This window comes from Leptidea sinapis, chromosome 12 (assembly GCF_905404315.1).
Source record: "Leptidea sinapis chromosome 12, ilLepSina1.1, whole genome shotgun sequence".
Classification (NCBI taxonomy): domain Eukaryota; kingdom Metazoa; phylum Arthropoda; class Insecta; order Lepidoptera; family Pieridae; genus Leptidea; species Leptidea sinapis.
In genome coordinates this window covers 4,293,414-4,311,319 of record NC_066276.1, presented here as the reverse complement: position 1 = coordinate 4,311,319, position 17,906 = coordinate 4,293,414, and the positions used below count along the sequence as shown (strand labels likewise).

At 35.8% G+C, this 17,906-nt stretch overlaps 1 protein-coding gene across 4 annotated transcripts in view; it reads left to right on the top strand.

The window, feature by feature from the left end:
- Window positions 1-17,906, top strand: part of LOC126967192 (tachykinin-like peptides receptor 86C) — a 100,240-nt gene that overhangs the window by 58,653 nt on the left and 23,681 nt on the right. For all 4 annotated transcript variants that reach the window (XM_050811670.1, XM_050811671.1, XM_050811673.1 and 1 more), the window contains exons 4-6: window positions 12,053-12,164; window positions 13,913-14,014; window positions 17,045-17,179. In XM_050811670.1, the coding sequence (XP_050667627.1) occupies window positions 12,053-12,164; window positions 13,913-14,014; window positions 17,045-17,179 (349 nt within the window). The remainder of the gene's footprint in view (window positions 1-12,052; window positions 12,165-13,912; window positions 14,015-17,044; window positions 17,180-17,906) is intronic.

Genomic DNA, 17,906 nt, shown 5'->3' with positions numbered 1-17,906 from the left:
GATATAATAAAGCAAATCAAATCGAATTTATTAAATATCAATTTATACAACTAGGATCAAAGGGATGACACTCATGAATATCAACATTTTATCACTTCGGAAAAGGCTTAGCTTTAGAGAGATGAAGAGGCATTTATAGCTTTATTGTTCCACAAGTTATTTTGATTACAATCTATATCTGAAATGTTCTTGATTAAAAATACTCATTGAAAAGTATTGAAAAATAAACAGTCGCTTCATGTAAACTGTAATTTTATAAATACATGAGAAGGAGAATTATTGAAAGCAAATCAATTTTCATTTTAAATAATTTTCAATGAGTATTTTAAATCAGGTACCCCTGATTTAACTTTTTTTGGCTACGAGAAATTGAGATGGATATAGAGTATCAGGATAAGTGTAAGGATTATTATTTTTCACCAAGCTTAAAAGTTGTATAATATTTCAATGTTAACAATTATATTACTTATATTACAAATTATGTAGCTTTACAAACCTCATATACGTCGCTTGAGGCATATATTATTCAAGCTCAATCTCGTGAACTTACTAATTTGTGGTACTCTTACTTACTATTCACAGTTAACAAGTAGACGCAACCCATGCATTTTTAATGGGTACATAGAGATCTGACTACAAAACCAGCTATATATCCAACTATTTGCTATATATATTCACAAGCTTGGTTATGATCTAGTAAACTAGACATTATGCCTCCAATTTCTTCTAAGTTATCGATAATATAACAGTCACCTTCATTCTCATTTGCATCATCAGTCCGTGAAGATGGGGCAGTTATAAAAATATTATGCTGTGAAGAAGAACACATCGAAATACTGACGTGTTCTATTGTTTCGTGTTCGTGTTCGTTAGCAAACGATTCAACGATTTTAGTTCCATGTGGCACAGAGATTTCTGAAAGATGCCTTTAACTTATTGGGCATTATGGTTATCATTATAGCCACTACGCATACGAATAGCCCCAAAAATGGTCAATCAATCTTTTATCTTGGATTAAATAAAATATCACAAATTCGTTCTCTGCACCCTCAAGAACCTCGGATACGATATCTATATTGTTGAAATCATAATTTTGCGGAGCGGCCATCTTGGATTTAAAAAATTATCCCAAATTCGTTTTCTGCACCCTCGCTTACTATTTCAGTATGGTTGAAATCATAATTTGGCGTGGCGGCTAAAATAATAGTTTTATAAATAATAGCTGGCAACGGCGCCTCTATCGTCTCGCTCTTTCGTTTCACAACGATTCTAAAGAAGTTTCACTTCAAAAACCGCAACACTCATTCAGTAGAGTGTAAATCAACACTCACTGATAATAAATAAAAGTATTATGTAGGCATTATATGTTTATTTATTAAATTTTCCTCTTTCTGATTTTGTGGAACTTACTCTTATACAGGACAAGTAGGCTTTTTAAATATCGATTGCATTGCCAAATACAAAAATACCATACAATATAATATGTACCATGAAAATAAAAAAACTGGGTGAGCCGCTAGATTATGGGTTCCATAACGGCGCCTGTTTCTGCCGTGAAGCAGTAATGTGTAAACATTATTGTGTTTCGGTCTGAAGTGCGAAGTAGCTTGTGAAATTACATTAATTGAATTGAGCGGCACTACATTGTAATGAGCAGGGCGTATCAATTACCATCAGCTGAAGTCCAGCTCGACTTGTTCCTTATTTTTATAAAGAATACATTATTTTCATTTAAATAATCCTCCATATTTTAATAGAATTTCTATTAGTTTTCGTTTTAAATGTTAATTTCCTAAAATTTTCTTTTTTCATTATGATTTTCTGGAATCTACTGTTTTGCAGAACAAATAGCCTTATTTATGAAACTTTGTATTTAGGCACTTAATAAGAAATGAATAAATAATTGTTTTAGTGTTTTTGAAATTTCGACTTGTGTGGGGATGAACAAGGGGGATGAGAGTTCTATAGTTGGAAGTTTATAAAAATCTATTAACCACAGCTGTTTTTATGTGGATTAATTGCAAAAAAGTATGTTAAAATATAAGAAATGCTGCCCGAAGCAATTATACCACGCGGATATAGTCGCGGGTAAAAGCTAGTAAATAATAAAATAATGATTTTAACGGTCACTATAGTTTGATTGGGGTATGATGAAAAAATTCTTACAGAAACAAAGTTACCCAAAGTCTAATGCAAAAGTTTTTGTATTATCAGGCATGACTTCCATCATGATAATGTATCCCATTTCTTTTATATTTACATTTCATAAGATGTCGAAACAACATGTAAAATACTGAAGTATCGATGGCCCTGCCTTTGAAATACGAGGTCGCTTAAAAATGAAAATTTACAAAAACATTTACAATTCTCATTTATTAACTTTATTTTTTAAAATATTCGCAGAGGGTTATATTTTCCTTTTAGTTACATTTTTTCTTTTATGACAATTACAATGCAGTACAAATCAAATCAAATCATCTTTATTTGCAAAATAAGGTAGTAATGGTTGGCTTATAATAAACAGGTGCTCTTATCCTAACCCATAAGGCATGCAAACTTATAGAGGAATACATAGTTCACGTTTTAATTTCTGTAACAATTATAATATACTGTACTATACTAAAAAGAGATATACATTCCAAGCAAACTTAGATTAACATCAATAATACAATAGTTATTATTTCATAGGCTTATTCATTTTAATTTATAATATAATGTCATTAGCTACACAATGGTATTGAGTTCAGTCGAAGTTAATTTTTATTATTTACTATTTTATCGTCAAGAAGATATTTTAATGAGTAGTATGCTTTTTTATTAAGTAAGATTTGAGTGACTTTTTAAAGTAGAATATATTTTCGAGCTTAATATTGTCAGGTAACTTATTATAAATTGTTGGTCCCATGCAAAAGATGCTGTTTCGATACAACTCTATTCTGGACTTCAAAGGTCGTAATTTGTTGTCGTTTCGTTTCGAAATTAGGGTTTCATATTTATTGATATTATTCTTTACCATAACTGCTACTTCATAAATATATATTGATGGCATGCTAAGAATATTTAATTTATTAAAGTGCGGTTTACATGATTCGGTTGCTTTTAGTGAGCAGACAGATCTGATACATTTCTTTTGAGCTTTGAATACTTCATAAGTACCGCTCAGGATTCTTGGAAAATCCAAAAATTTAATGCAATAAGATGTTAAGTCTCATTTGCCCAGAAAATTCACTAGCTACGGCGCTCTTCTGAACGAAACACAATAATTCTTACACATTACTGCGGCAGAAAAAGCCGTTGACCCGTAATATAGCCGCCATCCTGAGCAATGGAACCTTCACCAATGGGAGGCTCCTTTGTACAAGATGCTATCTACGTAAAAGTGGGTTTAAGTTTTACTATCCAATCATATAAATTATAACTTTAAAGTATTTTAGAATACTGCTTCTTACTATTTCAAATCGTAAAAGTGTAAGTTCTTACACCTACCACGCTGCCGCTATTTTTATTCTTTCAAAAAGGCTTCATTTGGGATTTTTTCATCTATTTATAATATTATAAGAATTATTTCAAAGAAAAATAGAATGTCCAATAAATAATATAAATATTTTTATTTATTTATTTAATAGGAAGCCCACGTTGCATACAATGTATTACCTTATAGTATATTTACACATTTTACTCAATAAATTGGTTACCTAAACAAAAATATAAAAAACTTATCACTCTAAACAAAAAAAAAAAACTAAATTTTATATAAACTAAATTTAAAATACAGCAACTATTATTAAATACGAAAAAAAAACGAATGATATTATTTAATTAAATGATTTTTAATTTTGCGCTTGAAAATCGATGCAGAGTTCCAAAATATGTCCAACTCTGCTATTTTAAATATATTGTTATAGGACATTACAATTCTGTTAATAGGAGCGGTCCTACCTAGGTTACTCTTTGTAATTATTGGCATAAAAGTAATTTTATTTTTAATATGTGACCGTGCATTTTGTCTTGGAACTGCTAACCTTATTCTGTTTAATAAGTTCGGGCTATCAATAGCTCCATTTACAATTTTATGCAAAAAACAGAAATCTATTGAGTTTCTACGATTGCATGGTGATATAGTTTTATAAAATTTTAAGAGATCGTTGGTATTATTAATTTCATTTTATATATTGTCCTTGTAGGCTAAGTGTCGTAAGAATTTTTTTGTACTCTTTCTATTTTGTCTTTATGCACTTGATAGTTAGGATTCCATACAACAGAGCAATATTCAAGTTTACTTCTAATCATTGAATTAAACAGCGTTAATTTTCTGGCTGATCTTTTAAATTCTTTTGTACTTCTTATTATGAAACCTAAAAGTTTAAGAGCATTACTCACCAGATTATCAATATGTGGTATGAAACTCAACTTACAATCTAGAATGATCCCGAGATCATTTATTTGATTGACCGTTTCTAATATGTTGCCATTTATACTGTAATCAAAATTAATATTTCTTATTTTTCTGCTGAAGGTGATACTGTAACATTTCAAATGATTTAATTTTAGATTATTTTCATTGCACCAAACCGAAAGTCTATCTAAATCCTGTTGCATATTAATCGAGTCTACAATATTATTTATTTCACTATACATCTTGAGGTCATCTGCATAAAGATGGAATTGACAAAACTTAAAACATTTGACTATGTCATTAATGAAAATACCAAACAACGTGGGGTCCAGATTGGAACCCTGAGGAACACCAGATGTCGCAATAAAAGTATTTGACTGGTACCCTCCAATAACAACACTCATCTCACAGTTTTTTAAAAATGAGCCCATCCATTGAATAAGATTCCCACAAATACCGGATGCCCCAAGTTTTGCCAACAAAATGCGGTGATCAACGACATCAAATGCTTTTGCTAAATCTGCGTAAACACAGTCAATTTGATTTGAACTATCTATGGCAACTGATAAATCATCGACAAACAATGCTAAATTAGACATAGTAGACCTCTTTTTAAGAAAGCCATGCTGGTTCTGTATCATTATTGATGTTATGCCATGATAATATCGGACAGATTAATGATTCAAATACCTTTGAAAATACTGATAATATACAAATGGGTCTATACTTCGTTATATCTTTTCTGTCACCACTCTTAAACACAGGGACTACTCTAGCCTTTTTCCATATTTTAGGAAATTGCTAATGAAAATGCTAATGATTTATTAAATATCAACGTTAATGGCCTTGCTAACAGAGCCGCGCATTGCTTAATAAATAAAGCTGGTATATCATCAGGGCCAGACCCTTTATTAATTTCGAGGCTGCTCAGTTGTTTTTTTACATCTTCTTTCTTTATAGCTATACTATCCAAATAACAAATGGGAAAATAATTAATGTTTGTAGTTGTTTGCAATACAGATCTTTGGGGTGATGTATACACACTAGAAAAATGAATACCAAACTGGTTACAAATATCTGAACTATTTGAAAACGAACAATCATTCAGCGTCATTAAAGCTGGATCGCATCGCATTTATTAGTACGCTTTTTTCCAAAACGTGAAAAAAAAATTAGGATTAATTTTTATGCTATTCTCCACCTTTTCTAGGTAACTTTTATAGTCCATATTTATAATAATTTCACATCTATCTCTTAATAATTTAAATTCTATTTCATCTAGCGGATTACGGTATTTTTTAAATAATATTCTATATTTGTTCTTTTCTGCCAACCGTTTAATCAAGTTTTTAGAATACCACACTGGATAACGAGTTTTGTTTAGCACCCTTTTTTTTGGAATACACTTTTCAATAACTTTATATAACTCAGTATAAAATATTTCCGTCAATTCATTTACGTCATCAAAACTACTAAAAAGAATCTCCCATTTGATTTCAGCAAGCTCTCTATTAATAACCTCATAGTCAGCATTTCTAAAATTGTGTTTCATTATTACATTAGATATAAACAATGAATCTTTATAATCAATTTCAAAGTTAATTTCAAGTGGTGGGTGATATTTATCTATAGAGCAAGCACTAAAATCACTATTTTCTACAGTAATGTTGTTTAATGTACTAAAAACAAGATCTTGGATTTTGTCATACGCATTACTTATCCCATTAAATTGAGATAAATTAGTCAGTGCCATGAAATCATTTATTATTCTGAATATTTCTTTATTGACAACCTTCTACATTATCCCACTTAATTGATGGTATATTAAAGTCACCAATTACTACAGTTTGTAGTTGCTTATTTACTAATATCGTTTCGACATTCTGTACAAAGCTTAGAAGAGTGTCATACTTAAGTGGCGAGGGAATATATACAGCACATATAGAAATTGTGTTTGAGTTTACTACTAAGTTTACCCAGAGATCTTCAAATTTAGTTTGCCAAGAATGAACTCTGTAACATTTATATTTTTTCAATACCGCAATTAAAACCCCTCCACCATCCAATTTACTTGTAGTGGTGGTGTCACGATCGCGACGAAATACATTATACCTATCGTCAATGAACTCATGATTTGAAACGCCATTGTTGAGCCAGGTTTCAGTAAATATTATGATGTCAAAGTCAGAGTTAAGAATTGCAAGATAAATATCATTCGTTTTTGTACGAACTCCTCTTACATTTTGATAGAATAGTTTTAAATGTTTTACCATGAAAAATAATAGAGTTTACTTACTATGGACACAGGGATATAGATTATAAATAATCTTTTTTTTTTTTTATGGAATAGGAGGACAAACGAGCGTACGGGTCACCTGGTGTTAAGTGATCACCGCCGCCCACACTCTCCTGCAACACCAGAGGAATCACAAGAGCGTTGCCGCCCTTTAAGGAAGGTGTACGCGCTTTTCTTGAAGGTACCCATGTCGTATCGTCCCGGAAACACCGCACACGGAAGCTCATTCCACAGCTTCGTGGTACGAGGAAGAAAGCTCCTTGAAAACCGCACTGTGGAGGACCGCTACACATCCAGATGGTGGGGATGAAATCCTAACTTGTGGCGTGTCGTGCGAAGGTGGAATTCGGCGGCAGGAATCAGGTTGAACAGCTCTTCGGAACACTCCCCGTGATAGATGCGGTAGAAAACACACAATGAAGCGACGTCTCTACGCAACGCCAAATGATCCAGCCGTTCACAGAGTACTGGGTTCCCGACAATTCGAGCTGCTGTGCGTTGCACGCGGTCAAATGGATCGAGCTGATACTGGGGTGCGCCAGACCAGAGATGACAGCAATACTCCATGTGAGGCCGGACCTGCGCTTTGTAGAGCGCTAGAATGTGGGCCGGCTTGAAGTATTGCCGTGCTCTATTTATGACGCCCAGTTTCTTTGAAGCCAGTTTGGCTTTGCCCTCCAGATGGCCACGGAATTGGCAATTGCTCGAGATTTCGAGACTCAGTATTCCGATACTAGGCGAGGCTTTAAGGGAAGTGTTCTCGAAGAGCGGTGATACGGCAAATGGGGTTTTTTTAGTGGTAAACGCGCAAACTTGAGTCTTCTGGGGGTTAAATTGGACAAGGTTCAACTTACCCCATTCCGCGACCTTCTCGAGAGAGGACTCGATAGAAGACACAAGTTTCTCCCGGCACTGGTCGACGTTTTCCCGAGAGAGACCTGCATGGCCCGTGTATACGGCATCACCAGTGCTGTCGTCTGCATAGCAATGCATGTTGGCGGTGTCCAACATATCATTGATATGCAGAAGAAACAGCGTGGGAGATAGCACACAGCCTTGGGGAACTCCAGCGTTCACGGGCTTGGGATTCGAGCAATAACCGTCGATAACGACCTGTATGCTGCGCCCAGTGAGGAAGCTGGAGGTCCACTTGCATAAGCTCTCGGGAAGCCCAAATGATGGAAGTTTTGCGAGGAGCGCCTTGTGCCATACACGATCAAAGGCCTTCGCTATATCCAGACCAACTGCCAGGCCTTCCCCCTTGCTTTCAATAGCCGCCGCCCATCTATGTGTTAGGTATACCAGAAGATCGCCAGTCGACCGACCATTGCGAAAGCCGTACTGCCGGTCGTTGATCAACTGGTGACCCTCAAGGCATACCAAGAGCTGGCGGTTAATTATGCTCTCCATGATTTTGGAGAGTAGGGAGGTAATCGCAATAGGCCTGTAGTTTGCCGGATCCGAACTGTCTCCTTTTTTTGGGATCGGATGGACAAGGGCTGACTTCCATGAATCAGGTACTACGCCTTTTGAATAAGAGTGCCGGAATAAACGCGTTAGCACCGGCGTCAACTCAGGGGCACACGTTCTAAGCACGATTGGAGAAATGCCATCCGGCCCGCTCGGCTTCCTGACGTCCAACGAAAACAGAGCTCGCCTAACAGTTTTGTGTCGGAACTGTACTTCAGGCATGGAGCTCTGACACCGCGGGATGGTCGGCGGTGTTTTTCCGTTGTCGTCAAGAGTCGAGTTGGAGGCAAAAAGAGTGGAGATCGGCTTTCTCTTTTGCCGTATGGGCCAGGGTGTCATTCCTCATGTGCAACGGCGGCATGGACGGCTGGTTGAAGTTACCAAGAACAGCTTTCGACAACGACCAGAACTTGCGTGTTACGGTCGGGTAACTGGAAAGCTGCTCGCCAATTTTGACGACGTGCTTCGATTTCGCACGGGCGATTTGCCGCTTAAAAAATCTGGAGGCACGGTTATATTTCCTCTACAGAACTTTGCAGTTCGGATCCTTTGAGCCCAGCGCCGCAACCCAAGTTCGATACGCCTGTTTTTTGCAGTCAGATGCTGCTTTAACTGACGCATCGAACCAGGGCTGTGATCTGCCACCGATCGGTACTACAGAGCTTGGTATAAAAATATCCATGCCCTGCAGTATCACATCGGCTACTGCAACGGCGTAGGCACTAGGATCATCTGAAGGGAAGCAAACCCTGCCCCAAGGGTAGGATGCAAAAAAGGAACGCATCCTATCCCAATCTGCTGACTTGTAGTGCCAAACGCGGCGGGTCGCTGGTGGTCTGCGACGTTGGCGTCGGATAGGCACTACACTCCTGACCAGGCAATGGTCGGAAGTTCCGAGAGGGGCGTCGACAGAGACCTGGTAACCATCGGGATGTGTAGTCAGCAGAAGATCTAATAAGGACGGCATGTGGCTATCCACATCCGGGAGCCGCGTCGGCGACTCAACCAATTGGGACAGACCATACGCCAATGCAAAATTATGCACAGATCGCCCTGCGTAGTCTGTGGTACGTTATCCAAGCCATTCGGCATTGTGCCCGTTGAAATCACCCAAGACTACGATTTCAGCGGAGGGGATCTGAGTAAGCACGTCATCAAATGCCGCTTGAACGCAGCCCATGAGGTGATCCGTTTCTGCGTTACCACTATGGGACCTGTAGACACACGCATAGATGCGGACGCGGTCCTCTAAATCTACGCGGAGCCAGAGAGTAGACAGGCCCCTACCCTCAAAATTGCCGAGACGGCGACAGCAGATATCCTCCCTAACGTACACACACACCCCGGCATGAGGCATGAAATTATGCTCAATTTTGTACCCGGGGTACGTTAAATATGACGTATCGCTAGGTCGAGATATCTGCGTCTCCGTAAGGAAACACAAGGCCGGCTGCGACGTCTCAAGGTGGTGGTGGACGGCGTTTAAGTTGGAGTGAATTCCCCGGATGTTACAAAAGTCCACATTAAGCGTGGAGCGGGGTGCCGTGGTGTTGCTGCCCTGTTTGTCCTGTGACATACACGGTACTGTGCCCTCCCCAGAATACGAAGGGCAGCCCGAGCGCGAATGCTCGGGGAGGGATTCTCTGGCTCTACAAGAGCCGGTACCCTCCTGGGGTAATTTCTCTTTAAATACCAATGCTCTCATATTTTTAGGGGGGGGGGGGGGGGAGGGAAGGACGGGGGGGAATGGCCTAGGAATGGAAATCTAGTGTATAATAATGTCTTTAGGTTAATGTGGCTAGGAATTTCTTCGATTTCACCAATATAACGTCAGTAGAAATGTTTTTCCGTAAAAAAATACTACCGTTACGGGACCAAACAAGACGATATTGCTTTTCTTTTGCGTATATACGTGCTGCTGCATAGATATCCTTTGCTGTGGATGACAAATGCTCTGATATGTATACAGGCTTCTTATCACCAGATATTCCAAAATGAGTTGTATTTAATATATTTTCTTTATTTGCTTTGTTAAAATTAATTACACCAGCCAAAAACTTATCACGCAGTAGTTGAGAACTAAATTTGACAATAACAGACCTTGGGCGGGAGGAATCTTTGTTCAGCTTAGCGACACGCGTGCACTTTATGAGACTTTCTTCCGTTAATGGAGTGTTTATAACCTTCCCAATCTGTTGCACAGCCTTGACTAAGTTTTCTCCTCTAAACTCCGGAATACAATGCAACTCAATGTTTCCTGCTCTAGCCTCTTTATCGAGTATATTAATTGTATTAGTATGGCTTTTTACAAGTTCCCTGAGTTCACTATTGTCTTTTTTTAATGATACAATCTCCTTCTTTGCTTCCTCTAGCTCCTGTTTTATTGTATCAAAATGACTTGACAGATAATCTAGGGATGCCTTAATGTTTTGTAAACCGCTTAATTCTTCGCGAATTTTCCTTAATTCAACACTGTCCGTTAGAGAAATAACTTCCTTCACTTCTTTTCTTATCGCCAATAACCAGTCGTTAGAATCCACCGCGCCTTCGCTAATATTTATGCTTTCAAGTGTTGTCGAGGGCAATTTACTTTGACAGGTCGGGCAAATCCACTGCCCTCGAGTCACAGGCGATTTAGACCCAGATGGCACAATGCATTCAAAGTGATATAGCGATTGACATTTGACGCATTTAATCCTTTTTTGTGTAACGAGCACGTTAATTTTGCAAACATTACATTCATTAGACATCTTACTACGTATATACTTTATGAATAAATTGCATTAACAGAAATAAAATATATTGGGGAAGCCAGGTACATAAACGGCAATGAGTGAGATTTTAAGTGTTCAATATTTAGATTGAGTAGAGAATAGTAATAACATTAAAATTATATTAATTTAAAATATTTTTTATAAATTAAATTAAAAAAGATTATAATAATAAAAAAGTAATACAGAAAAAAATTGAAAATTCTGGGATTCGAACTCGTATCCCATGAAGTAGACGACACGCAATGTTAGTGAATAGGCTATTTATAACATACAGTTCTGTTTGAAATTTTACATTGGAATAATGGGCAAACGATAATTTATTACGGTCACCACTTATTATTCTGTCAGCTGATTACTATTTTATAAGTACCCACTTTACTTTTCACTTTCTTGCACCAGATTTTATTTATGTTGTATATTTTAGACACTTCACTTTTATTGTATTTTAATGTTAATCTATACGCTATGAATTATAATTATAAGTGTGGAAAACAATATAATGATATTTTGAAGTGTAACTTGAGCACGATCACTGAATTTAATATGTTTGATTTTCTAATAACAAACAGTGCCACAGTATTAATTGGATTATGTTGCGTTTAACTAAAAAACTATAAGTTAAAAATAATAATTAATGCACTAGGATGACCGTACTATCGATTAAAATTTAGGGTAAGACTTTCACATGAATATTATTAGTTAAATATTTATCTTAACGTTAACTAAGTACTTGTTGACATCGCACGATAACTCACTCACAACTTTATACTAATATATATTTTTTGTTCATTTATATTCACTTAATAAAGAACAATTACTCGGAGAAAACCTCTTGGTGGCATATACAAAAGCCTTAATGTACGCGGGTAAAAAATGATTTATTTTTCAGAAAACACTAAATAAATCATAAATTATCAAATTTTATTAAATTATCTTTAGTGTAAATTCCGCTAATATTTGTCCTTTTCGTTGACTCGCCAAATTCTGGCACGTGATAACGCCAAATTCAATAAATTTTCAAGAATCATATATTGCCATTCATTATTGACTTTACTACTATTTGCAGCTATAATATTATTATGAATATTGAAATTTACTGAGTTTTCTTTGTTTCAGCCCACAGAAGAATGCGTACTGTTACAAATTATTTCCTGGTAAATCTCTCGTTTGCTGATCTTATGATGTCCTCACTCAATTGTCTCTTCAACTTCATCTATATGCTGCATAGGTTTGTATTTTTTTTATTTTAAGGTCATTTTAATTTCAATTATTTACTAGGCTCTATTAAAATAACTTTTTGCATGCAATGGTATTAAATTTTAGAATAAGTTACCAAAAAGTGTATCTGAATTATCACTAAATAAATTTAAATCTTTTACTAACCGCAATCTGCATGTCGAAGGCTTATTACAGTATTGAAGATTACGTAAACGATATTACAATGTGGCATTGAATAGTATTATAGTTGTTATTTTTATGGTTCAGCCATGTGTTGTTTTACTGGATTGCATTATTTTTAAACTTTCGTGTAATTAGCATGTATTTCATTTTTGGTGATTGACGTTTACGAGGAATCTGTTAATTTTACGAGTATGTCAATAAAATACTTTTGACTTTAATTAGCGTGAACAATTTATTGTAGTACTACAGTAGTAATACAGTCCGGCAACAAAGATTCTAATTCAACTACTAACTACATAATTTCACACCATTTTACATATTTTTTTTAAATTTGCTAAAAAATACAATTGCAGTAATTGCCCAGCTTAAAGTGGTTATGGAGGACCTATGACTTTAACTTATAACTTTTTTGTAGTGTGTCTAACTTTGTTCTTATTACTTGGGTAAGCAGAGAATTATGTTTACTAAACTAACTTACCCTATTAAGTTGGAAATCATTTTTGTTTGTTTTTTAAGCTTTTAATTTATCCGTGTCAATTGTCCGACAATTGTCGACGCGACATTTAAAATTCTATTGTAGAAACTTAGTGTATTGCAGGTTTTTGCTTTTACTGTGACAATTATAGATATAATGCTGTTATTATTTACATTGCCGTGGATACTTATTTGGATAGCGCAAACAGTGACATCAATGTAACCAGCCTACCTAAACGCCTATAGACTGTCTAAGAAAAAAGCGATTCACTCGATTGTATGAAACACGCAGTTATTCATAGATTGACACATGACGGCTATAATCTTGTAAAAAGCAGAGATAGCCGAAATCCACTACGTTTTAAGAAACTGTTTGCTTCTAAACTTAGCTGGATTATACTTCGTCGCCAAATGCCCTACTGTAATTACTACTATTTCAAACATATGTCAAATCACTGCACGATTGATACTAAACTAAATTTCAATTATTACTTAGGCGGTCCCACCTCTTCTTACGTTGTATTTACTCCCTCTTTGAATGCCCATCTTTAAATGGCTTTTTGCAGGCTGATCTTCTATTCAACATGCTGCAAGATAATATCAAGTGACTGGCTTCTACACCCGCAGTGGTTTTTGCACATCAGTATGTTGCGATCACTTTATAGTCTTAGGTAGTCTTCTATATAGTTCTTTGAGAAAACATATAGAAGAGGTGAATTAATAACCTTAAAGATCAACCCGTGGCCTACAGATTCTACTACAGCTTCGGTTCGGTTTAATCGCGACCACCCTTACTGGCCTTTCGACCTTTCTAACGATCTCCACGTTAAGATACTCGTAATTCGGCCAGGGCCCTGGCGGCGTTTGAAAAATAACCGACTTCATAACTTATAACCGTGTAACTGAAAAATAAATTATTTCTTATCCTTCTGACTTATAGAAATCCTGTAATTTCAAATTGTACATACAGGTAGAGAAACACAAATGATTAGGCTTTTGAGACTGTTGGGAAGGTCTTAAATTGTTAGGTATAATAACAGCAAGTTCTCTATTATATTGACACAATTTTTTTTATCAAATAACTGTGCCATTATTGTTTAGTGATTGGGTGTTTGGCGTACGTTATTGCAAGCTGAGTAACTTCATTGCTAACGTGACAGTTGCCGCGAGCGTGTTCACACTCACTGGGATATCATTTGATAGGTAAGAATTATTTATTATTTTATATTATTATTATTATATATATAACAGTTGCTGACCCAGCAAACGCTAAAGTAATAACATATTAAGTTATTAAAAAAGATTCAATAATTAAAACTTTTGGGGTCAATGCACTTAAATTATATGATCTATTGTGCCCCCTTCTTGCGCTAGCGCGCCTACCCTCAACTCAAAAGTTAAGGAGGAGAATCGAGGAAACTAACTAGGATACGTGTTACTGTGCCAGGATTTCAATTATATCCTCGAGACCTATTACTTTTAAAAGGCGTAGGATCCTCAGAGGGTCCAGGCAGGGCACGTCCTCTGCTTTAAGTGAAGTTATTTTAAGACACCCCAGCCTAATTCTGGCAATGGCTTCGCATTCCAGAAGAACAGGTAGGTCTTCAGTGGCTTCGCAGCAGAATCTGCACAGGTTTCATTCACTGAGACCCATTCAGCTTGCAATGGCCAACCCCCTGATGGCTCTCATTTGTGTCCTGTCCAAGCCTATGCATTTTGGGGTATAAAAAATAGATGTAACCGATTGTCAGACTTACCAAATATAATGTACTACAATTATTGTATTCGATTGCCATCTTGCAAACCTATAGTGGTTTTGTGGATGGTTCGAATAATATAAGAATTGTGATACAAAAATTGTTTTAGATCGTAGAAGGGCGAAAAATTTTAAGTTTTATGCATATCTTAGTGCTGAATTATAATAAAATAAGAATAAAAAATATTTTAATAAAAATATTTAGGGGTGACCCTTATCATTTAGGGGTATGAAAAATTGGTTTAGCCGTTTCAGAGGAGTTTGGTATCAAACACCGGGACAAGAGAATTTTATATTATATTAGCTGACCCAGAAAACGTCGTATTGCCATATAACATATAAAAAAAATCAATTGTTAAAATTTTGTTGCAACTGATTCTCAGACCTACCAAATATATCGTACTACAATTATTGTATTCGAGTGCCATCTTGCAACCCTACGTATATCGGTTTGGTGGATGGAACAGAATAATATAAAAATCGTGATACAAAAATAGTTGTAGATCGTAGAAGGGCGAAAATTTAAATATGTTTGTATTTTTCAATGCTGAATCATAATAAAATAAAAAAAAATACTAAAAATTAAAAAAAAAATGGGGTTGACTACCCTGAAAATTTAGGGGGATGAAAAATAGATAGTAGCCGATTCTCAGACCTACTGAATATGCATACAAGATTTGGTAAAAATCAGTAAAGCCGTTTCGGAGGAGTAAGGTAACTAACATTGTGACCTGACAGACGCTGTTCTGTAGATAATAAAAATAATACTGTTTTATAGGAATTCGCCAATAATAATTCAAAACATCAAGAATTATTTCGTAAAAATGCTCCCTGTTGTTATAATGAAATTGTTTCGCAGCGGAGCTGTCAAACCGTGCGTCACTAAATTCTCTCATGGAAAATATGTCCATACAATCAAATATTGAAAATAAAAATAACTATGGGTCCCAAATCAAAATAAAAACTATCCTATCTCTCAAGTTCGACAAAACTGCACTCCATGAAGTTGTCCCCATTAAAGTCCGTTAATTAGTTTAGGAGTCCTTCACGGACAAACAAAGTGTCACGTAATTTATATATATTAAGATAAGATATTAACTTAACTTCATCTTGACTTATTGAAGGATTAATATAAATATTCATTTTTCAGAAATTTATAAGTGATAAAACAAAAGAAATGGTATGGGTTAAATGTGTCGATGATTAGGATCCGTTAAATTGCAAACTTTTATTTGTTTCAATAATAATAATATAATTTTATAAATGTAGTAATATAGTAACACAACCCAGGGTATATATTTCGACCACGATCCGCGCATTTTGGTTCGAAAACTCGACCTCATTTCTCCTAATTTTAGTTTAAAAGTTCGTTTATTTTTTATAAAGTACTAGCTGACCCAACAGACGTTGTTCTGTATATAATAAATAAAATAATGTTTTTATATGAATTCGTCAATAATATATCATAACATCAAAAATTACTTCGTAAAATATGCACCCTGTTGTTATACTGAAATTGTTTCACAGCAGAACTGTCAAACCGTGCGTCATTAAATTCTATGATATAAATTATCTATCACATCACATTAAAGGAAAAACAAAATTTTTGTTGTTTTTATTTAATTCCGAGCATTTTCATATTTATTAACCTTATAAACCTTCGCTGGACTTCCACGAATAATTCAAGACCAAAATTAGCCAAATCGGTCCGGACGTTTTCGAGTTTTTGCGAGACTAACGAACAGCATTTCATTTTTATATATATAGATGGTCTGAGATGCCTTGTTTTTAGCCGTCTCAATATTGTGCGTTCTACACAGTCTAGCGAAACTCTCTAAGAAAAAACGATTCCCTCGTTGTATGAAACGTGCATTCATTGATAGATTGACAGATGACGGCCATAATGTTGTAAAAAAAGGGAGACAGCCGAAATACGTTTTTTAAACTACGTTATAAGCAACATTTCGCTTTCAAGTTTAGCCGGCTTATACTTCGTCGCCAATCTCCATAATGGATGGTTGGAAATGACAGCACGTTTCATACTAAACTAAATCTTAATTTTTACTTAGGCATTCCCGCCTCTTATAACGTAGAATTTCCAACCTCTGCTTCTACAAACGTAAAATAGCACGAGGAATAAAATTTATTGGGATTTTTTGTTACGCCAAATAAGTTTTTTTTAATGGAAAAAAGTGATCACCGCCGTCCATATTCTCTTGCAACACCAGAGGAATCACAGGAGCGTTGTCGGCCTTTAAGGAAGGTGTACCCACTTTTTTTGAAGGTACCCATGTCGTATCATCCCGGAAACACTGCACAAGGAAGCTCATTCCACAGCTTTGTAGTACGTGGAAGAAAGCTACTTGATAAGCGCACAGTGGAGAACCACCACATATCCAGATGGTTATCCAGTTACTTTTTGCGGGCGTACATAACTAATACTACACACGCTTTTTATTTTTTATTATGTGATGCAGGTATCAAGCGATCGTTCGGCCGATGCGACCTAGAATGTCAAAGAGTTGCTCTCTCATCATGATCGCTGGTATATGGGCTACAGGCATGCTTCTCGCCATTCCATGCCTATTATATTCTACCACAAAGGAGTACAGGTAATTTTTAAGTGATAACCTTCACCCACGTTGCAAGTGGACGACATCATAAAATAAAAGCTTAGGTAATTTATACGTCTAGATAGAGTCTCGTGCTGTTAGACAACCGATAAAAACAGTCCAGGTTTAATACTTTAGAGTGCGTCTTACACTTGCGATTTGTGTGACACTTTGTGTTAGTGTGCGTGAATTGCTCTAAATAGAGGTTAACTCTAAACTTTTTTCGACGTTTTCATAGCTGTCAAAGTCTATCTAGACCACGGACGAGTAAAAAAAGAAGGACTCCGCGCCATGACATTAGCAAGTGTAGCACCGTTATGCTAGTGTGTGTGCGGTTACGGGGGATACTAGTTACACAATTTTTTCTCCCTTAAATAATCATATATCCACAAATACCTTTATAGTATTGTTCTTACACTATTTCACAACGCACGACGGCATTTTTTCAAATATTTTATTACGACTCAAACTGATCTGTCACAGACGATGACAATTCTCATAATGGCCGCCTATCGGCCTTTAGTAGTGTAAGTGTGTGCGTGGGGCTATCTATTTACACGTAAATCGGCTTGTTTTGGTGCTACTGATATGTAAGGTGACACGGAGTCGTTATTTTTTTACTAGTCCGTGATGCAGACGTATAAAATGATCTAATGATAAAAGGATCAATACAATATATATACATATTTTATTTTTATGGTAACATTCATTTAATATTTTTGTTTTA